The sequence below is a fragment of the Epinephelus moara genome, chromosome 6 (genome assembly GCF_006386435.1).
Source record: "Epinephelus moara isolate mb chromosome 6, YSFRI_EMoa_1.0, whole genome shotgun sequence".
Classification (NCBI taxonomy): domain Eukaryota; kingdom Metazoa; phylum Chordata; class Actinopteri; order Perciformes; family Serranidae; genus Epinephelus; species Epinephelus moara.
Genome location: NC_065511.1, coordinates 24,385,756 through 24,408,910, shown reverse-complemented (window position 1 = coordinate 24,408,910; position 23,155 = coordinate 24,385,756). Strand labels below are relative to the sequence as shown.

General features: G+C 41.4%; 1 protein-coding gene across 3 annotated transcripts; it reads right to left on the bottom strand.

Moving 5' to 3' along the window:
• Positions 1-21,262, bottom strand: LOC126391456 (upstream stimulatory factor 2). Of its 3 annotated transcripts, XM_050046243.1 has the most exons (11): positions 20,966-21,262; positions 20,441-20,481; positions 19,463-19,569; positions 18,099-18,218; positions 16,262-16,415; positions 12,030-12,117; positions 7,338-7,376; positions 4,707-4,765; positions 3,332-3,426; positions 3,115-3,243; positions 1-2,218 (listed from the first exon to the last, which is right to left on the bottom strand). In XM_050046243.1, exons 1-11 carry the CDS (start codon positions 20,998-21,000, stop codon positions 2,129-2,131), a joined length of 957 nt encoding a protein of 318 aa, XP_049902200.1. In that variant the 5' UTR covers positions 21,001-21,262; the 3' UTR covers positions 1-2,128. The 3 variants fall into 3 exon arrangements, with proteins under 3 accessions (XP_049902200.1, XP_049902201.1, XP_049902202.1); XM_050046244.1 differs by lacking the exon at positions 7,338-7,376 and having other exon boundaries at positions 20,966-21,257; XM_050046245.1 differs by lacking the exons at positions 19,463-19,569; positions 20,441-20,481; positions 20,966-21,262 and adding an exon at positions 18,336-18,498.
• Between the last annotated feature and the right edge of the window lie 1,893 nt (positions 21,263-23,155).

Here is a 23,155-nt window from a genome sequence, read left to right as displayed (position 1 = left end):
TGAAATAAGTAATAAAGTATTTATGTGTGTATATGTCCAAGACCTGCAGAAAGACAACAAGCCACAGCCAAAGCCCATAAAGGTTATCAGCTAGTGAAAGTTTTATTTTCCACCATTTTACTTAGAAAAGATGCCTTAAAATCTAACCTGAGAACAGTGAGGCTGCTACAGAGAGAAAATGAGTCTTTTTTCTTTCTTTTGCCATTTCAAAAAAGAAACGCAAGGAAGAAGAAAAAAAAAGAAAAGAATTAGCCACGAGTGACCTTTCATTTGTGAACATCCTTCTTCCAAAGCATTATTCATGTCTTCACATTCACATTCTCTGCTCTGCTCTCACTGAGGTGTAAAAAATTTCTACTGCAAAACATCTATCATTCAACTTTAGCTAGGAGCCTCGTTTGATAGATCAGACACTTGCACTATCCATATCAGGTTTGAATCTAGCAGTAGTGGCAGAACAGCACTTCCAAAGCAAAAGCTGTTAACTTGCAGAGTCTGAGATATTAAAATGTGATAGTCTGCGTGATTTTGCCAGGGGTCTGAGTGTTGGTTTTGCTTTGCTGGATCCTGAGCTGTTGACACAGGGAGAAGCAATCGTGCTCTAATAAGTGGCTCCAAAGCTTGATATCTCTCTTCCACTTTCACTCACATCGCCCGAAGCATAACAAAAATACATCATGTATATTCATTCACAAAATCATCAACAATGTTAATATTGGCTTTTGCTGTTTGTACAACCAATTACAGTTTACTTATTGTTCGCCTGAGTGGGTGGAGTAATATGTGAGATCATTTCCAAGTTTCCCCACTTCCAAACTATTCCTTCATTTCGTGGAGAACGCCTTGTGCTCAGCTAAGAAGTGCAACACAGGATTTCTGTGTACTCCTTTTCCATAGTGAGCAGAGAGTCTTTGAGTGCCGCTCTCCAGGGTGCCTCCCCCCCTTGTGCGTCGAGCTGCATTTGAAGTGTTGCAATACCAAAATAGAGCAAACAGCTTGAAATGAAACATGTGGGAATTATTCTTACACGTATCGAGACACCGGTAAATCACACATGAACAAAAGATAAAAATAAAACCCACTGTATCTATATATAGTTTGGCAAAAGTTGGAATTTGCACCACACCCCTCACCAGTCCACAATCAAGCGCGCTGGGTTTGTCCACACTCGTACATTCAAATTTGCAATTTAAAGTAATTTTTCTTGACATTGGAGTTATTTTTTCTGGTTAAGCAAATGCCCAACAATTCAAGTATACCACTTTTTCTTTTCTCAAATTAAGCTCCAAGATTGCACACACTTTATGGTAATTATTATGACAAAGGGCCAGCATGAACATAATGAGTTATTGATTGTTTACTCCCAGAGATAATCTGCTCTAACATTCTGTATTAACATCTGTGTTAAAACATGAGAAGTCTTATTTACATAAATCAGCCCAGAAGCACAGGCCAGCACAGCGCCTGGTTTCTCTTTGGGTCTAGGTAAGCTGCATGTGTCACATTATTTCTCTCTGTAAAATCTTAATGTTTTGCATACTTTGATGTTTTCGTACTTAAAATTCAATCTGTTGCTCTAGGGGGTGCATGAGTGTCAATGTAACTGGTCTCCATCAAGGCTTCCGTCAGCAAGCGGACTAATAAATTACAGCAGCTAAAAACAACATATGAATACAGAACTCAAAAACACAAACAGAATAAAAGCATGAACTAAGTCAAAACCCATAATTTGGGGGAAAATACACTGACAGGAAACAAAATTAAACAACACACATCATAGTCCATGAGTGAGGCTACATAAATACAAAACAAGTGAGGAGTTCAGCACGTTCTCTGTCATAACTAGTGCTAGTAAAGCACTCTGATGGCGGTGAGTGGACAGCTTTTCTTGGAGCACATTTCTACTGAGTTTTAACGGGTGGTTATCTCAATAGGGTTGAAACAGTCAAGTACAGCCAATTGGCCGGTGAAGAGTTCGCGACCTGTGAACCCAGGGAAGGATGCGTTCACTAAAAAGAAAGAGATTCTTCGCATGTCCATTTTTCTCTCCGTCATCTCGCCTTCTTTTCCACCGTGCCGGTTGTGTGTCTGAGTGATGGCGCCCCACCCCATCCTTTCCGTCTCCGCTTCACTGCGGCGGTGTCTCTCCAACCATCTCAATGCCGTGCTGCTGGAGTTGCGCTCGGAGCAAAGCATTCTCATTCTTCAGTTCTTCAATCTTAAGAACAAAGAACAAAAAAAGAAAAAAATCTCATTATCAACACCTTCATCCCCGTGACAGCTAAATATAGCTCCAAGTTTACAGACCAAACTTTTTCGTTTGAAGGCTGTGAGTGCTGGCTGTGTGTAATGTACACACAGGGCTATTCAATCCCTGGGATTAAAGAGTAGTATGTGCAGCCTTTTCAAAGACAGCCCTGTCCACAACCAACTGGATTATCAAATCTTGAGGTATGTCATCTCCGCTACATTTCCCTTGGGTGAATCCCGAATTCGCTGCCTCCCCACCGAGGGACTGGGGAAAGGATATTGAGCTTTGAGCATCAGAATAAGAATATATTGCCGAGAGCCTTGCAGGCCTGGGATTCAATGGGGAGATGTGGCAGCCTCAGAGCTGCAAGATTTCACAATACTTTGAGTGCATTAGCATGCAGTTAGTTCTCACACAACCCCTGTGTATACTATTCCCACAGTCTCTCAAAGCGCTGATTTCAGGTAACACTTCTCATTATATAAGCGCAAACGCTTTTTGATCCTCTTTGTCAAGCCTTGATGATCTGCTACACAGGCTGAAGTCTCCGAGGGTTTGTTTTGGAGAAATGAAGATGCATATGGGGCTAGGTGGATTTCATGCTTCTGAGACTTAAGTGAAAGGATGTTGCAATGCACTCCAAAGCAAAGTAATGTATTCAATGCAGTGGCAATCTTCACAGACGCATATGCAGCCCACTATGGCCACCTCATTATTTGTGACTATTTATCTGCTAAACCCAACCGCCTCAAAGGAAGATTCTGACATTATCATTCATAGACCTCCTTTACACATTATTGAAGTCCAGGAGACTTCACTTGATGCCAGTTTTTGTTGGCAAGAGCACAAGCTGACATTCATACCTGCTGCCTGCACAACTCATTGTCCACTTGTATCCTCTCCACCTCCTTCAGACTCTCCTGCAGTCGCTGGTTGTTTTGCCTCAGCTCTCGGATGTAGTCGCACGCTTTGGACAGGATGCCTCCTTTGCTCTGGGAGACAGAGATGATTGGTAAACACTGAGGACGGAAACGTCAGTGAAAAGTTAGAAATAGTGCAGAGGCAAGTGAGACTGCGTACTGCTCCAGTCTTGGTGCTGTCCATGTTGCAGTCTGGGATGATCTTGGAAAGCGTGACGATCCAGTTGTTGATCTTGTCTCTTCGCCGCCTCTCCACTGATGGAATGTTAAATAGAAAGATAAAATACATATCAATACAAGCACGGCTAATTTTGGTTTGACCTCTTTCACTCCTCAAGGACTTCCTTGGCCGACGCTAGCGTCTTTCAAAGGCTGTAGCGATCATGCTAGCTTGTCAGGAAGGGGGGTTCTATGGATAACCTCGAGTCTCCCCTTTACAGACATGCCCACTTTATGCTAGTCTCATGCAGTTTTATGTAAAAACATGCCGTTTATCTTATGCAGAACAAATGTGTTATTTTTGCCAGTTGTATTGAATATTTCTGCATACTGGGTCCCCAAACAGTCTTGGAATTACATAAATTGGGTATGACTGGAAAGCTTAGACTCTTGTCAATTCAATGAGGCCAATTTCACTCATGTTTAATGATGTTCGCCCCCCTAGTAGCCATTTATCTGTAGCTAGACTTTTTTCTGTTGGACATCACTGTATAAAATGACCTGTTGTGACCTCTAGGATAAACACAGCCTCATTAAAACTTTAAAACCACGAACTAGAGACCTCAGCAATTCTGAGATTGAATAGCTTTTTATCGGTTTATTGATAATAAGGGATTCTCTGCAGTTTCAAGAACAAAAGTGCTCGCCATCCAATCTCTGAAAAGTGCAGTTCTCGCTGAACTTTTCAAACGTCAAAAGTTTTTGATGCCAAGTAACAGCATGGGTTTTCTATGGTGTTCCTCAAGGTCTTGGTGTCTTAGTGTGATAGTTTGGAGGGATTTTTGACCATTTTTATCAACCTTTAGCGATCTAAAAATTGCTGCAACAACTTATGAGACATAAGTGAGCCTGAGAAAGGCTGTCATATACTTCATAATAACTTTCTAAACCCCTATACACTAAACTTTAAATGTCTGAATAAGTTAATCTTAAAGTTCACAACTTTTAGATGTATACTGCTTCTATGTGGCATTTTCTGCTGACCTGCTTGTTCCTCCTAAAGAAAAAGACAAAAATGGGTCAACTGTACAGATGGAGGGAGTAGAAGAGGTCTAAGAACCAGTTTTCATTTTCTACCTCTTGTCATTTCAGTGGGTGCACTACAAGCGCCAAATCCTGCCCGACTCTTACAGCTGCACAGCACCCTCTAGTGGCTGCACCACAAACACATGTTGTTATCCATTCTTAATAGAATATTTTGACAGGGCTTGGTGATTTTCTTTCAACAAAAAAAAAATGCTCCATTTAGGCACCACGCTGCATTGTGCTGCACTGTCTGATGAAATCAAAAGCCACAGTCGTAGCTAATTACCCACCTTCATTATGTTGCGCTCTCCTCCTTTCATCTCTCGGTGTTCGCGGTCCATCCATTTTCCTGCAGACAGACAGGAAATAAAACACTTTTCACACACACTACAATATCTCCCATCTCTGGCTACCCTACATTCAGGCACAAATCCAATCCAATCCCCCAAATTCACCTAATCCTGCGCCTATTGAAAACTATTATTCACCGTTATCTTTAAATTCAGGCCTTTTGTAATCACAGCCCTTGCCGCTACCATTTAAAAAGGAGCCTCAGAAGTTGTGTAGCGCCTTTGGTAGAAATACTGAAAGATGCACAGACATATGACGTTGAATATGCGGCCCTGAAACCCCCTGGCCTGCAGCCTTTCTGCTTTGACTGGAGTACTGAGACCCATCCAGCCTTATTCTTGTTCACTGTCCTCTTTCCAGGTGTGACCCAAAGGGAGCTTTCTGCTTTATTGTGCTGTAAAATTACAACACTGTTAAAAAACAGATGCTGTCTATTGGAGTCTGGGCTTACAGCTAATGACACAACTGTCTCTTGTCTGTGTCGTCCCGTAGGTATTCTGTTAATTAAGTCCCTGAGACGTGACAGGGAGACTTATCCAACCACCCACTCCAGCATGAACAGCCCAATAACACATATATAATCATGTAGGCAGTCTACTGAATGTCTTCACCATGTTTCTGTCTCACTAATGCAACAATTAATGTTTCACTCAGTGCAGACAAAAGATTTCTCTGCAAAAGAAAACACAGTATGAAAAATAATGCAACAATTGTTTACTGGCCACGATTCTGCTTAAGGTTAAAATGTCCTGTAAGGTCACACTTGTTCCTCGTCTGTGCCTCTACAACGCATCTTTATTCTAACTGCAGTGAATGTGCGACCCATCAACACAACTCGACTGCTGATATCTCTGTTTGAGATAGTCAGCCAAGCCAAACTGCAGTCTCCCTCTTGTATCTCAACGCATCTTAATGGGATTTCAGCTGTATAATGGATTCATCCCAACAGTACTCTTAGGCAGAGTGTTAAAAAAATATATAGATGACTGTATGAATAACTAAATGTAGAGGCCTAGAGGAACGCCTTTCCCCGCTCCCTTTAACAAGTTATAGAGGCGCACCTCATCTGAGCGCTCCTGGGAGTTATTGTTGTCGAAGAAATCCAGAAAATGAGCAGTACACAACTCCGCTACCAAAGTGCTTTATCCATATAATTTGAGGCGCAGATGTAGAGGAGAACTAAATTTGTGTCGTCTTATATTGATCCTTGAAAGAGAAATGCAATTGTCAGTCCTGCCCTCCCCTGTCATTAGCCTGCAGTATTACACCAAGCCAGGGACTGGACTCTGGGTACGTTTACATGTACGCTAATATTCCACTATTATTCCGAATATGACAATATTCTGAATTTGATACAGATCATATCAGCAACATATTCTGTTTGGATGTTCCGAATGTAGAGTTTTACGATCAAGACATGGGATATGCCGGAATTATTCGGGTTTTACAAGCGTACTTTGGACATGTATACAGCACATTTGCAATATGCGTCTCATTGGGGCTTTTACACAAACAGTCTTTTGCCTGTTTACGGTCAGCTTTGTGCGTTGTCATGGATACACTGTACACAAACCAACAGTTTGCAAGGCTGAGGTAAAGATGCATGCCCAAAAGAAAAGCCCACATCTCTCGCCAGGAGGGAAACACACTTACTTTTTAACATTATGAATGTGCTGATATTACAACGCTGACCTTTTCAAGAAGGTGGCTGAAGGAATGACAGAGGAAGACTGTGTTTGCACCAGTAGAAAACTTCCTGGCACATGCGACAGTCGTTCCACTTTCCCATATTTCGACGGGATAGACGACATGTTAGGGCAAGTTAATCAGATGCACGGCTGCATTTAACAGGAACGTGAGTGGAATATTCTTTTTTTATTAGGCATGTAAACAGCTTCGTAGGAATATTGTCGTTTTCGGAATAAGGCAAAAACTGGAATATTTTGTGCACACAAACATAGTGAGTTGGGTTAATGTACATTGAGATACAAGTGACTGCAGCTTGGGCTTGATATTCTCTTATTGGATGATATGGACAAAGATGAGCTTTAGTGAACATGACAACACCTGGCTGTCATTGGCTCCATTTGTCCCAGTATTCCTGTCACATCTACAAAAACATCACACCTTTCATGAGCTCACAAGAAAAACCTCAAATACTGTAAGTAACTAATTCAAAACTAGGCTACACAAGAACAAAACTCACACAACTACTACAGAGGACACTTTGAAATTGATACTAAAATAAAAGTGAGGAGCAAGTCATTTGTTTCCAGTTGGAGAACAATGACCTAATTTTTTAAGTCCTAATGGAGAAACAAGTTTGCCACAAGCACAACTAACAACAATGGATCGGGGTCAGCGCTGAAGAAACGCTACATCTGTGTCTCACACATCAAGAGCGGGGAGAATCACCAGGGACTTATGAGAGGGAGGGGTGGAGAGGAGAGGAGAGGAGGGCAGAGGTTTGTGTGCTTCTTCTCTCTTCTTGTGATCTAATTTGATTGGTTCATTTGCTGTTTAAGAAAAAAAAACAAGGAGTGTGAGAGAAATGTGGAAACTGTCCTCACCAGTTTAAACCTTCATGCTGCAGCAGCTCGTTTTCATCTCTGCGAACGGCAGATAGGGTGGGAAATTTTCATTCATTTTACTCACATGTCAACGGCAATGTCACTGTTCATTAGTTTACACCTAAATATAACTCTGAGGCTTGTGTCAAAGATCATAAATTATTCATGTCAGAGGAAATAAATAGAAACAAACACATGGCAGATAGGCATTGCGAGAGATGAAAAAACAATTCACTTTGTATTTCAACACATGGCATTGGCGATGCAAGACATACACCGCAACAAAGCTCGTTCCTTACTCTTGACTGGAGAGCAGTCTGTTGTACGTGGTGAATATCAAGCAACATCAAAAGCAGCAGAGCGGCTGCCAAATTTAAGGCGGATCTACAACTCCCTGAAATGCTGCCCACAACAAAGGAGCTTAAATCTTTGAGAAATCTAAAGTTCTTGAAAATCACAGAAGCAGTCAACTTCCTTGTTGTTGAATCACATTCTGTTTTACCCAAACCAACAAATGATTAATGAATGGCAGAGGCATTAGAAGTTTGGAGTCTGTCTCCTGTTTGTTTGTGTGCATGTTTTTTTAATAACTACCATAAAGAGGAGGTAAACAAACAAAACTGAGACCATGACTATTTAACATGATTACTCATCGACTTTGAAAACATTATGCATTCATTGAACTTAAAAAAAAAAAAAAAACTCTTTTAAAATATATATTATGCAGCATTTCCCTAAAAGTCAATGTACAGACTTAAACAGAAATAATCCCTCTAAGTCCGGGCTGGGCGATATGGCCTAACATTAATATTGCAATATTTTAGCCTATATCTCGATACACAATATTTATCTCGGTATTTTAAAACCTCCTCTAAACTGCTGTAGACTTCTATAATACTAAACTACCAAATGAACTACAGTTACGATGAAGTTAAATGAAGTAGCTACTGTTAAATAATTAGGTTGAATTAAGTACTGTTAAAATAAAGTTAAAGAAAATACTTTGGAGAACGAGATGGCAGTGTGCTCGAGGACTGCTTTGTCATATGATACTCAAGAAAAAGCGCAGGTTAAATAAAGTACTCTTATAGTGAAATACAGCAAAGCAGAACCATTGGTGCTTTTATTCTGAAGCACACAGCTCCTCTCGGGCTGAAGTGTTGATGTTTTTGCTGTAAACTTGAAGCATCTAGTCAACAGTTAGATGTTAGTAGTTAGCATAGGTTAAACGGCTCTTCGGGTCATATATTAAAAATACCCTCAAGTCACACTGGTGCTTGATGGTCGCAAAACGCGACTGAATGGTCGCAGTCTGGAGACCTGAAGATACAATGAAATCAGATAGGAGAGAGTGGTCTGTGTGTGTGTGTGTGTGTGTGTGTGTGTGTCTGTGAGAGGGAGAGAGCCACAGGAGCAAGCAAGAGAACCAAAGCGCCAAAATCAGTCCCATGCTGGTGGCTTAAAGAAATGTTGCTTTTATTTCCACTTTCACTGGGGAGCATGTTCAAAAAAGTTAACCAACAATCCTGCATAGTATACCATTTCCAGTGGATGGATAAACTAAATATAATCACATTGAAAACTAATTTAAAAGATGTAAAAAGCAGAGTGGGGAGTGGGAGACCCTGTGCAGTTGGCAGAAGAGCAGTGGATCGCAATTACTCTGAGCAGCACGCATGGAAATGAACAACAATATATCTGAATATACGTCTTGCTTTTTTCCTGGTGGTCTGAATAAATTGCTAATTTGTTGCTATTCACTTTTTTCAAATAACGTCATTAAGAGGGTCTGAAAAGTCGCTTAATATGGCGAGAAAGTCGCCAATTGCCAACGCTGAGTGCACCACTGTGAAGGAAAAGGGTGGATTTATAACACAAGACAAACAGTGTTATGACAGAATGCTGCAAAATAATAATTTTCTCTGTATCTTGATATCTTGTTTTCATTATTGTTGGAAGACAAAATTTTAATTTAGAATAAAATTAAATTAATCGCCTGGCCCTTCAACAACAGTGTTAATATGCAGTGTCCTAAAACAACTGGTGGTCACTCCATTGAGGTGCTGCAGCTAAATAAGTATAATGCAGTCAGTCTCACATGTTAAAGGTTAAGTATAGGCCTGGTGGAGTGGAGGGATATTCACTGAGGTCAGTGCTAACTCAATTTGATAATGGGTCATGTGTTCATTTTGGATGACCTAATGAGCAGACTGCTGTGCTTTGGCTTTTACCAAACAAAGGAAAACCAAACCTTAACTGCATTCATTAGCACTGCAGCTCATGTGTCAATTCGTTTTTGGCACTAACATGAACTCTACATCTAGAATAAAGCTTGCTGCAACTCCTTTTTCTAAATAACTATCTATCGTAGGCCAAATAAGGCTGGTATCAAGCAATTAAAACGACAACTCAGTTTATCTTCGCTCACGTGAGCCTGCTGATTGTCTTAATAACAGCAATCACCAGCATGTGGCTAACAGTCGGAGAGAGTCTTGGTCTTTTGATGCATGATTATAATGATGCATGGTGTGAATTTTTAGGGATAAACAACATAAGAAGATTTTGGAGGAGAAGGAGAAAAGCCAGGATGTGCTTAAATAAAATACAGACTCTTGATAAAATAAAATCAAGCTTCACAGCACACTCAGGAAAGAGATGAGAGAGGGTCGCTGGGCAGAGACAGTAGGATGTAAAACTTAAAGACCACAACTACTGTAGCATTTCATCCTGCATTAACTGAGCCTCATGGTCCTTCAAATAAGCATGGAAGTGGGTTTATGGCCACGTGTCCGTATAACATCCAATCATGGATCGACCTGATCGATCTCAAACAACTATGCGGTCCATTTCAACAGCTTTATTTCTGCATACACCCCTGCTTAACACCACATCACTGCCTGTTTCCCAGCAATTTAACTCCATCCACTTCCACCGCCTCCTCCTGCATTAGCATTTAAATATACACTGCTGTTCAGAAGTTTGGAATCACCTATCACATTGATGTTTTCCTTCTTCCCTTCAATAACGGCTATTTCAACAGAAATAAAACAAGATAATTCAGACACCAAATGTATCATTTACACTTGGCATAGTTTTAGCCCTAAAACAAGACTAATCGTAACTGATTAGTCTCTCTCCCAAGCAACAACTTTCAGCTCCTCCTGGGGGGGTGTTCCCCAGGAGGGGGAGTGTTCTGGGTCTAACCCTGAGCCTCCGTTCAGTTGGACATGTCCAGAAAAACAGGAGGCACCCAGGAGGCATCCTGATCAGATGCCCAAACCACCTCAACTGACGCCCTTTCGACATGAAGGAGCAGCGGCTCTACTCCGAGCTCCCTCCGGATGTCTCATCTCCTATCCCTCAGCTGCTTGTATAGATGATCTCATTCTTTCAGTCACTACCCAGAGCTCATGACCATAGGTGAGGGTTGGGATGTAGATTGACCAGTAAATGCAGAGCTCTGCCTTCCTGTTCAGCTCCCTCTTCATCACAACAGTCCATTGTCCTGCCTGCATCACTGCTGATGCCGCACCGCACCGTCTGTCCTTCTCACACTCCATTTTACCCTCGCTCCTGAACAAGACCCTGAGATACTTGAACTCCTTGGCTTGGTGCAGTTACTCACTCCCACTCCAGTTCAGAAAAGTGCAAGTGACCCTCGCTCATTATTGAACCACAACAGTGTAATTGAGCTCTAAATATTGTGGAAGCCATTTTTTTGGGCCCTCTGCAGTCTACACGGAGGTGAGACTGAATAGGTTTGAAATGTGATTTCTCAGTTCAGTTGATGATACCTGATCCAATTCCAACAGTGCTACACTAACCTTCTATTTCTGTTTGGACGTTTGAAGAATAGCTTCCCTAAAACAACATGCTGCCTGTTAATTCCAGCTTGTTAGAGGCATTATTGTGCATTTGACACTTTAACGGGAACCTGTTAAATTCGCACACATTTTGATGCCTTCCAGTTTCTTTTACCAATGTGCTGCTTTCTTCTACTTTTATTAAACTGTTGCTCAGAGGTGTCTTTGTCTCTCTGACCTTGTCAGTCTGGCTGAACTGCAGAACACTATTTTTTTTTCTCTATGTACAGAACAAACCCTTCATACCAAAAAAACATCTATTTGTAAAGAGGACTTTCTACAACCTAAAAGCATCAAAGACCATTCACAGATACAGAGGAATCCTCTCGGCCATCTCACTGTATTCAATCAAGCTTTTCCGGCAGGTGATTCCAAACTTTTGAACAGCAGTGTGTGTGAATGCAGCATGCTTCGTCCACTCAACATGTGAACTGCTATATATCTCAACTGAATTAAGTCAGTGTCATGCTTGAGAAGATTTTTTCTGCAGCGTCACAAACTCAAATGTGCTTTATTCTTGCAAAATAGTTAAAATATCAAACCTAAAGTCAAATGTAATAATAGCTGTGAATTGCTCTGAACACTACACATTTAAGAGCAATCTGCCCACTTTTAAAACCCAACCAAGATTCCCCTTCAAGCAATTCTCAACTTGTCTGCTAAAACCACTAAATGGCCTATTTCGCGTGGCATTTCCATGGAAGATAACAACAGTGTTTTACAAGAACTGACCGGCAGTTAGTTTGTTTTCAGAAATAGCTGCGACCCAGACTGCAATATCAATGTTGTCTCCTTCTCCCAGACAGCAACTGAGAGAGCTGATACTCACGCAGGGTAGGGCTGTGTGCGTGGGGCGATGGTTCGTGGTGTGCCTGTCTGAATGACATCAGGGGGGGTCATCATCACATAAAACTGACCTGTGGAAGGCATGGGAGTCATCAGTTAGCAGTGAGGAAAAAGACAGCGGGGCAACATGGTATACAAGACTCACTCCTGTAGCTCTAAAGAAATATCTCACAACAAATAAGAGTGTTTACTCTGTAAAAAAAAAAAAAAGGCTCATCACACCCCAAATCCTCACGGGCACACACACAAAACAACACTTATGAGAAATACAAAACTGCTGGAAGCCCTCTTATGTAAAATCAACATGTAGACAGAAAAACCATCAAGCCTTCCTTTTCTCAGCTCCCCAGACATTCACAACAAAATCTATAATTTACTGTTTTGACAGAAAAATGCACACACTTCACTGCAAGGCATACAGACACTATTCCTTTCAGCACTGCTATGAGGCCTCAACACCTTATTTTGTTCCTGTGGGCAGCCAGACAAAAAAAAATCATCATCAACCCCCAAATTAAGGTCCCTTCAAGCAAAACCATCCCTGGCAAGACCAGACAACAAGACATGTAACTCCTTGACACATTGTGTTAAATATTGGACATCAAGTTGTGGACATCATGCCACAATCTTGGGGAATACATAACTCGAAAGAGAATATTTTCAGTCCCAACAGTCTACATGTATAGTTAATACCTTTTCCAAACAAAACGTATGATGCAAGACTCCTGTGCCTGTGTTTACGTTTCCAGCATATGCCGGCTTTTTGTCTGTATCAAGAGTAGTTGGTGGGTAGATGAAGATATCAACAACCAAAATGTCTGGTTTATAATATGTCAAATAAATCAGCAAATTCCTTAATAGCGTATTAAATAGCTACGAGGTTGGTGCAGTAGTTAGCATTGTCGCCTCACAACAAGTGGGTTCCTGGGGTGGGAGTTTGCATGTTCCTCCCGTGTCAGCGTGGGTTGTCTCGGGGTACTCCGGCTTCCTCCCACAGTCCAAAGACATGCAGGTTAATTAGTGACTCTAAATTGGCGGTAGGTGTGAATGTGAGCGTGAATGGTTGTGTCTCTATGTGTCAGCCCTGTGATAATCTGGCGACCTGTCCTGGCCTCTGTCATCTGGGATAGGCTCCAGCCCCCTCGCGACCCCTTACAGGATAAGCAGTTATGGAAAATGAATGAATGAATTAATGAATAGCCTAAGATGTGTGACCTATGAGAAATGTTGTCGAGACAACTTAAATATAAACCTATATTATACAGATCACTTTTCAGGGTTTTAATAAAGGGCAGATCTATTTCTCCAACGAAGCTATACAGAGTGCGTCCCTGCCTCCTCAGGGCATACACCCCAACCATGGCAGTCACAGTCTTCCTCTTAGCGTGCTCGGTTCAGGTGACAGTATCACAGATCACATTCTCCAGGAAGACCTTCAACACACCGCCAGTCTCCTCGTAGATCAGACCGGAGATACGCTTCACTTCACTACGGTGAGCCAGACGGCTTGGTGATTCCCTGGATGTTATCACGGAGGACTTTACAGTGACACCTGGCGTGTCCTTTACTGAGTCCCAATTATTCACTCTGTTCAACAGACCGCTTCTTCTGTTAGGCTTATACTTATCTTATTTTCAAGGTATTTATTTTGACGGGCTTAGAATGCAAACAGGATCATAGCATTCGTGTTTTCTATGTTTTGTTGTTGTTCAAATGTAGGCGATAATGTGGCTTTTTTAAAAACATTTGTCTGATAGTTGTTCTATATGTCCTGGATTCTAAAATATTAATGGTTGTCATAAAAAAGTCTAGCATAAACTCTGCCTGTGCCAAAACAGCAGCTCTTTGACATTTTATCTGCTTTTTGCTCTTCACTTTCTGCGACCTAATTTTGTGAAAACTGGGTTTACAGTGTCATCTTGTCGATTCGTGGTGACATAAAATCCAGGTCAGCCTTAATGAAATTGCTCCTGTTTTGTAAAGAGGATATTTTGTAGTGGAAAAATACTGTTGCAAAAAAGTGAAAACCAAAAACTGTGATGCTTGCTCATGGACATTTTGACACCCCGTAGAAAGGTCAAGTACTTCGCATCCCTGGATTCAGCCTTGCCAGAATGTGGTTCATTGCCAGAGCCCCATGCACTAACCTCCACTATCCCTCACCTCATAGGAGATGGCAGCTTGTAAAGCACTCTCCACCTCCACCCTTCAGTGTACTTCTCAGCCAGTATGTCATGCCTGCTTAAAGTGCCCCAGGCTCACAGAAAAGAGAGACAGCAGCCCACTTCCCCCTGCGAGGCCCTGGCTTAAGCTATTACCCACAGCAAAGAAACCTGATGGTCTTATTCCCTTTCTGTGGCATCACCAGGCAGACGCTCACAACACCCGAAACAAGAAAAACACAAGTGCCCAAACACAGCTGTTTTTGCGTTTTGTGCTGCTGCACCTAGTGTGTATCATACGAGTTATAACTGAGGTGTGTCAAGTGACATTGCTAAATGGTCTTCGGGGCATGTGACTTCTCTAAATGTGCATCATGTGATAGAAGTAGGACACACACTAGGCATACAACGCACGCTCGGTGAGACAAAGACAGAAAGAAACAGGCAGGGTGTGTGGATGTGCTGCATTAGCCTGATAAGCAACTTGTCAGTGATGAATGAAATGCAACAAAAGCTTCTTTAGGGGAGCCTATCAAAACCCAAAGATTCAGGGAACATAACAAAATGTTTATTAGCTATTATAGGCTACATTTGTTTACTGATGAGCTCTACTATGCCTCGCCTAGAGCTGTGATGACTTGGCTCATTTTCTGTCTGTCGACGAATCAACTATTTTGATAATTCATTCATCATTTTCAAGCAAAACTGCCAAATATTCTCTGTTTTGAAGACCACAGTGGCTTTGTCACATGATGTAGGCACACGAGATGATGCCGCTTGGCCCCGTGAATGAAACATTTACATTAAAAAAAAACGGAGAACTTGAAGCCCGAAATATCACCTCAATACAAAGCATTTAGCCCTGAACCTGGGGGTCCGAGCTAGCACAGCCTCTGATGCTAGCGCTAGCAGCCAGCCTCGTCTAGCCACACTCGACCAGGTGTTCAGACGCAAACTGAGTAAGTCTACCTGTGACCTGACAGCAGACCAGTTTTGGAGGTAGAGGACAGGGGGACAGTTGTGTGGAATCTCTGATTCCAGCTTGTAACATGTGAATATTTTTCTGGTTTCCCTAATCTTACAAACACACATTATGCCCGCAAGCATATCTCTCTATTTTTGGATGAAATGACTCAAATACAACATCAGACCAGAGTGGATCAGAATGGGGTCTTAAGATGCAGGTGGAAGTCTCGTCTTGGTCACGGTTTCATGCCTGTGCGAGGCGCTAGTTCAGGCCAACAGCGCGGCAGAAAGCACAGACACCAGCAGAAACACTGGGTGATTAATTACAAGGTCCTCCCATAAACACTGTCTAGGCAACAATATGCCAGAACAAGCAGATGCTGCCTGTGTGTAACAGAGCCGGGAGGCTGCGTCCCGCTCTGCAGGTCGACCAAGCCCTGACCACCCTCATTGACAGTCCACCAGCCACGTCTGGATCACCACCATGAAACCGCAAGGACACTTAGTACAGCCAGACTACGACATATGGCAGTTAAAAGGAAGAGTAGCAGAATGGGTGGACATGTGACTTGAAGCACATAGTAAATATGATTAGTGTAATAACTGACTGATAATATTCAACTATTATAGGATGCAAATAAATGTATCTGACATATTACTGTTCCGGGAATCTTGTATTGAACAGACTACCTTGCTGGGTGTGTATGACAGAAAATCTTTCATTGCTCAAGAGGGAGCAAAAACGTAGTGAACAGAATCCAAACAGCCCTCAATTAAAAGTTTTCAAAAATGCTGAAGCATTGTTGAAGAAAATTCTATGTCCACGTGTATCACAAAAGATATTTCAATGACAGCATTCAGCAAAAAGCGCAACATTATTTGCAATCTATAGTGCTTTAAACGGTCCTGTTTTCTTTCTCTTCAGCCAAAGCTGAGGGGATTTTGGTTCATTTACAACCACTAAAAAAAGAGCTGCTGTTCTCTCACTCCTCAAGACACTGCTGTTTACTGCAGGGCTAATTTAGCCATTATTTTCAGTGACACTGTCGTAAGCTTCAGCCCAAATTAAGTGTGAGAACTGACTCACCCCCCGCCTGTGTGAGTGTGGGGTCCGTGGCGGCCTGCACAGACACAGTCCCGTCGCTCACCGCGGTTGCGGGGAAGTAAGCGAAGCGAGTCTCCCCTCCCACCGCCTCTCCTGCTGGGCTTCCTCCATTACTGAAAGGGTTTTGGATCACAGCCTGTGACAGATAAGAGAGAGGGACAGAGGAGAGGCTTGAACAAGTAGCAATGGAGCAGTCACAGCAGGTGAATGCACACCTCAGTCTCTGTCAGACTCAATACCGGTATCCCCTCTAGACCCCCAAGCAAGACACAGTGCAGTTTGACAGCTGGGATAGCGGGAGGAAAAAGAGGTAGGAGTGATCTTGTTAGCACAGACAATAGCAAGGTCAGTGAAGCCATCAGTGTATTGCATATGAAAACAAATCTGATATGTTCTTGTAGGGAAATTTTTGTTTTTGACCAAAAACATGTTCTGAATTTGACCATGAACATTGCCACAGTGCGTTTTCATGAAATAATTCTGCAACTGCATCATTAATCTCAATTAGAAGCTTTTCATTGGGCAGACGTCATGCTCAGACACACACTTTACTCTTTATACTGCTTAGCGAGTTTGAAGAGCTAAAAAGAGGTACCTACACCTGCAGCTTTAATCACAACAAAGGAAAATGTCACCCAGATCACTGGTAGCACGTCTCTTTCATTTGTTTTAATAGTGTTTGGGTGGCCTTGGGTTTTATGGCATGAGCGACACCATTATTTGTCTACCTGAGCAATACTTTTTAGGAGGATGATTCTGTTGTTGGTTTTAATTTCTTTTGTAGACTGCTGGAGTAATAACAGCTGAAATATCACCAGCCTTATTCTTTTAAGGGACTCTAAGTAAAAGTTAGAGCATATGAGTTGTCTGGATAAGCTTCTCAACATGGAGGTGGCTTAGCTAGCGGCTAGCAGCTAACTGACTCAATAAACAGCACTAAACAACAACAACATTGCTGACTGAGCTAACAGTGTTAACCGGGGCAAAACTGGAAGGTGGGCACTACGCTTCCATGACAACACCGTGCCATTATCAGCAGTAACCACCGAATGAGGACAGTGCAAAGCGGCAGCAATGAGCTAGCCAGTGCGATACGCTCAAGCACTAACATGCACCACAAACCATAGAGAAGCCTGAACTACAACACAATGGAATTTGTGTGACTTCATTCTCTGCTCAGGACGCCATGACTCCACTATGGAGATTTTCAAGTTTTGTTCTACAACATTAAGTATGTAAGTAAATTCCTCCCTCGTGAATGTTGATGCTTTAAGGTGTCTTTAAAAAGGCGGTTGCTTACAGTGGCTAAATGAGACTACAGAATATCAGCATGCCAAGCACGACTTTATAGTCATGTTATAGCAGCGATGTTAAGTCATGCGACTGTAGTATAGTTAATTTATAGCCTAGTTCTCCACTTCTGGCGATTGCATTTACGTTTCAAAAACCATGAGTGGTTCTAATTTGTGAATTTACTTACTGAACAAAATATGTAAGTATCATAAACTTGTGTTTGCCACAGAGCTAATTTTCTGCAATAATCCAAAATCCAGTGGAAAAATCCCATTGGCTTTTTGACAAGAGAAACAGTGTGTCACTAACTTCTGCCTCGGCGTACAAGAAACCTAATCTCTGCAGCACTCTTGATCTTTACATAGCAAAAGGTGGTTTGCTGCTACACTAATGCTCTGAATGACCCATGCTGAACCTTTAAAATTGGCATTACTCAAAGGCTAAAGCATGCAGTTAGTCTTCAAAACCAGTCCATATGATTAGTGGGTTTTCTTTCGTTAATAAAAAAAGGTGGAGATTTTGGTACCTGAGCTACAGCCTGAGGGGCCCCAGTGAAGGCTGCTGTAGAGACGACACTCACTGCTCCTCCCCCTTCATCTCTTCCCTCTAGGTGCTGGTCAGTAACCTGAACAACACGATACGTCACCTGCAAGATGGAGAGAGAAACACAGATAAGAGAGAGAATAAGAATAAAACAAACCAAGCAAACAGTTGTTCTTTCCATCCCTATGACAGGTATACAGTGTCCAAATCCAAACCTTACCTGGCTTGTAGATTTGTTTAACATATCTACTGCTCCAGTTCAGCCAAGCCTAGTGTCTGATAGTCCTTATCGTAGCAGAGCATTGATCTCACTTCAGGCACATTCTGAAGCATAAGCATATCGTATCCCTCTCAATTTGCTTATGCTTCAGAATGTGCCTGATTCAATTTTGAAAACAAGTCACAGTCAAGTCAAAATGAGCTTGTTTATTCAAAGAATCAGTATTTGTATCCCTCTGTCATGTGACTCTCCTCCTGACTGACATGTGACAGCGGCCCCGTGCCAATCCCAGACCAGACTGGAATCACATGATCGCTCACACTAGTCTTGTTTATGCCAAATGAGCCACATGGATCACTGACTTAATTCCCCACAGTGTAAATCATCCCAATAAGGACACACTAGTTTCAATATCACACTTTTACTTTTTCCACTTTATTTACGGAATGAATGTCCCATTGTCCATCACTGGTCACCATTGGAGGGAATGCCACATTAGTGTCAAGGAGACACTCTATACAAAAGTCACCAGTCAATCATGGGACCAGAAAAAGAAAGCCACACATTCATACCTTCAGGCAATTAAGGGCCTGCTGTCCTCCTGACTTGTCTTTGCAACAGAGGAGGGAGCCGTGGCATCAGGAGAATACACAATAACATAACACAAAACACTACCTGGCGCAGAGAGGACTGTTTGGAAGAGGAACTCAGGTATTTCTCTCTGTGTGGTGACAGCACATACACCAAAACACTCAGTATGACAAAAGCCTGAATCAAAGTGTACATGTGGGGTGAAATGCTGTTTACAGACAATCATATTAGCGATCTTGTCACGTTGCTCTATGCACGTGACCAAATCCATTCAACCACACCCATCAATATATAATGTGAAGCTCTTTCAATTGCTAATTATGTCTCTGCGCAACCAGCCCTTGAAGTTTATCCAACCTGACATCTAAAGTAATTCTAAAGTGTTCTGTTTTCCATCGTGACTGCTGAACAGATGCAATATTACCCTAAAATTTCCGAGCCCATATGCCATTAGGGGCACTTAATGCCTTTCTGAAATTGGCAGTAAAAAACAACGATCATAAGTAGTGCCATAATTCCATCCAGTAGCTACTTACCTGACCACCCTCGGTGCGAAACTGATATTGTATGTTATGGTCTCCAAATGCTGCAGCCTGCTGAACGCTGGCTATCGTAACAGCTGTCTGCTCTTCTCCTGTTCCGTCTCGGGGGGGGAGAAAACAGAAAAGGAGAGCTGTGAGAATGTAGAAGACGGAAAACTAACACAGACAGCTTCTTTGCCCTGAGTTCAGCTGGATAAAGCAACACCGCTGCATGCTGCAGTTTACACAGTAGGGCTGCCACAATTAGTCGACTAATCGATGACTAATCGACTATTAAAATAATCGGTGACTATTTTAGTAGTCGACTAATCGGTTTGAGTCATTTTTCATAGAAAAGTACTATAAAAGTACCCCAAAATACCCTTACTGCAGCTTCTTACGTTCAGATATTGGCAGCTTTACACACTCTCCCGTGACAGTGAACTAAAACCCTTTGGCGTGAGTATGAAACAAGACATTAGATGACGTAATTTTAATCGAAGAAATAATCGACAGATTAGTCGACAATGAAAATAATCGTTAGTGGCACCCCCATTACACAGACAATGAAGTGCATGCTATATATTGTTACACACCTTGTTAGGAACCATCTGTTATAATAGGGCTGCAGCTAACGATCTCTCGATTAATAGTTTTGTCAGTAAAATGTGATTCCCACAGCCCAATGGGCATTTTCAAATGATGTGTTTTATTCCACTAGCAGCCCAAAAATCCAAAGCTTTTCAGTTTATTATAATGTGTGACAAAGAAAAGCATCAAATTCTCACTTTTAGGAAGCATGAAACCAGTAAACAAAAACTAAAACAATTAATCAATGATTGAAATTTTTATTTTCTATATCCACTAATGGAATAATGGACTTATGGTTGTAGTGATTACATTATATGTTTTTGTCTGTAATACAAAATATACACCTCACAGCTGTGCAGGTGCCAGATGTTGCCAATGACAGCTTGGTGAATAAGTGCTTACCTTCAGATGCCTGGACAACCTCTTCTTCTTGCTTTTCTTGGCTGCAAACCAGAGAAACAAAATAAAACTTAACGCAACCAGCTAATGTTCAGTATTCAAATACATTTACTGGCCCTAAACTTTGCCATAGGTGGAATCAAACTTGTGCAAGACGCCAGACAACCAACAGCTGATCGCAATGAAAAACACAACATTGTTTCTGCCCTCAGGTTACCTTCACTGTCTGACAACACAGTTTGTTGTGTTTAAAACCTAGCTTTAAGCTAACTTAGCACTGTTATTAGCTAATCGTGATATGTTTTTCACAACTGGACAATGGCCCTCTGTAGAAAACAGCTGGTTAAACAACTAGCTTGCAACGTCCACCACTTCTCTTTCTAACTTAACTACACTCTTTAGCTTGTATTCGTTTTGACAACAGTTTTTTTTAGGTCAGGCCTCGGTTAGCGTAGTAAACTAGCTATCCGAAATAGCATCCTGTAGCTAGCTTGTGTCAGTTAGCCATTTTGGCCGACTCTCAGTTACCTTGCGCTGTCCAGACTCTGTTCGAGCATATCCATCAGGGTTGGAATAAAAAGTGATATTCGGTGTCACAGACGGAGATGGAAGTGCTGATCACGGGAACAAACACTCGGGTCATGTGAGAGAGACAGCCCAGGACACGTGAGGTATGGCTCGGTGTCGAAGTTAAAATGGAGGCCGCTGCTGCTGCTGCCGCTGTGTGACCCGAGCTGACTCCGAATCAGCTGTCGCGGCGGAGGATTTACAGATCCCCGGAGATCACTGTTAAAACGCTCAAAACAACTGTATCTGCCCCCTGTGATTATGATAGTGGGAAATATCACCAGCTGAATTCATATCTGCAATCAGATATGGTCAGCTGAAGAGGAAGTGGGAAAAACAAAACAAAGCGATTAACTGAATGATTTGTTATTGTCCTCTGAGTAACATACATGTTACCAAAATAACTTTAAGAGATAAAATGTGGTTTAATGGCCTGGCCCAGAATTTTACAAGCATCATAAGAAACTTTTATAAGCTATGACACATAAAAATAATCATTATTGATCCCCAGAGAATAAAAAGTTGCCCTGCAAAGTACAGTGTGTCTATGACTATTTAAATGTTAAAAGTGTTCCTTCTGGTTATTTTAACACTGCAAAAATAATTTCATCTATTTGTATCACTCTATGGCCATTACTTTGTAACTTAAAAAAAAAATAGTATTAGGTTCATTATTTATCCAGATCTCCTGTCTATTTCTGTAAGCTGAAACCATTTCCCTCAGTGGAAACTAAGCTTTTATTTACCGTAATTTCAAATATAAGAAACATTAAATTGTGAAGACAATAATGCCTCCACAAAATAGCATTTCAAGTCTTGTGTGTGATTTATTCTGGCTTCAAGCAGAGGAAATCTCTGCTCATTGTTAGGCTAATTTATACAATGTAAAATGCCATAGGCTTGTGCTAATAACGTTAGCATGTTATATTTGGTTGGAAAACGTGTCCAGTATAAGACAATTGTTTTGTCAGTGAACCTTGTGAATTGTAATGAAGCCAAATTTTGTAAAATTACATTTGTTAGGTGTTGCTGTTGTCCCTGGCTTCATATGAATAGAGGAAAAGTCGGCTAGCCACTAAGCTAATTTATACAATGCAAAATGCTTGTGCTAAAAACATTAGCATGTTGTATTTGTGGGGGAAATGTGTCCAGCAAAAGACAAGCGCTTTGTCTGTGAATGCTAATTTGTGTACTTGTGTTTGAAATTGTGTCTATTAAGCCATGTTTAATGTGTGTTTTGGCTTGTTTTGAATCGGCTAAAGTTTACAGCACTTCACAGAAACCCCGCCACAGTCTAGTGTTCTGGAGGTGTAACTACAGAGTGACAGACACACCATGCACAAGTATAATTGCTCACAATGGCATAGGCCACGTGCAGAGGCTATGGCGTAGGCTCTGCATAGAGCTGACGCACAAGTATAAATCCTGCGTAACACTAACGCTTCTATTTTATATTGTTGTACTGTACTGTATATTATGTTAGACTGTACTACTACACTTCACCTTATACTTTGTCTCATATCCTTTATTACATCATAATGTACCATATTATACTATTTTATGTTAATATGTTACAAAGACTTTTGCATTATATTAATACAGACAAACACCACCATTACTTTATCAAATCATATCATCTACTACTATCTAATTTTATTTGCCTTTTATCACTATTTATTTCTCTTACTTTCTATGGGCTACTTATCTGTATGTATTACTGCACCAATCAATCAATAAAGGTTTTAGGTTTAGGTTTATTTATTTAGCACACATTAACATCAATGGTGCAGGGAGGGAACGAAGCCTGAAGGTGTATCTATCTTATCTTAAGACTTAAACAGCAAAGTGTATGTAAAGTGTCATGTTTAACGATGCTTCAGCAGGGGTTTGCTGAGGGATTTAAGCTACTTTACTTTATTAAAGTTGCACACGTGCTATTATAGGTACACCTTGCTAAAATTAAAACAGCCAAACTGTTAAGAAGTGGTGAAGCTTTTTTTGATTCAACATTATGGTCATATTGGAGATGGTAATTGGTGGTGTTGATCAATTATATAATGAGGTGTGGTTGTAATATTTTGTCTACCCTATTTATATAAGTGAGGGTAGACTGAATATTGGAAACACCACTCTGTATACTTAGTGTTGCAA

Coding starts and splice junctions, on each gene's coding strand:
- LOC126391456 (XM_050046243.1), bottom strand. CDS start 21,000: ATGGATATGCTCGAACAGAGTCTGGACAGCGCAAG. Junction 20,482..20,965: donor CAGAGTCTGGACAGCGCAAG/GTAACTGAGAGT, acceptor TCTGGTTTGCAG/CCAAGAAAAGCAAGAAGAAG. Junction 19,570..20,440: donor GGTTGTCCAGGCATCTGAAG/GTAAGCACTTAT, acceptor TCCCCCCCCGAG/ACGGAACAGGAGAAGAGCAG.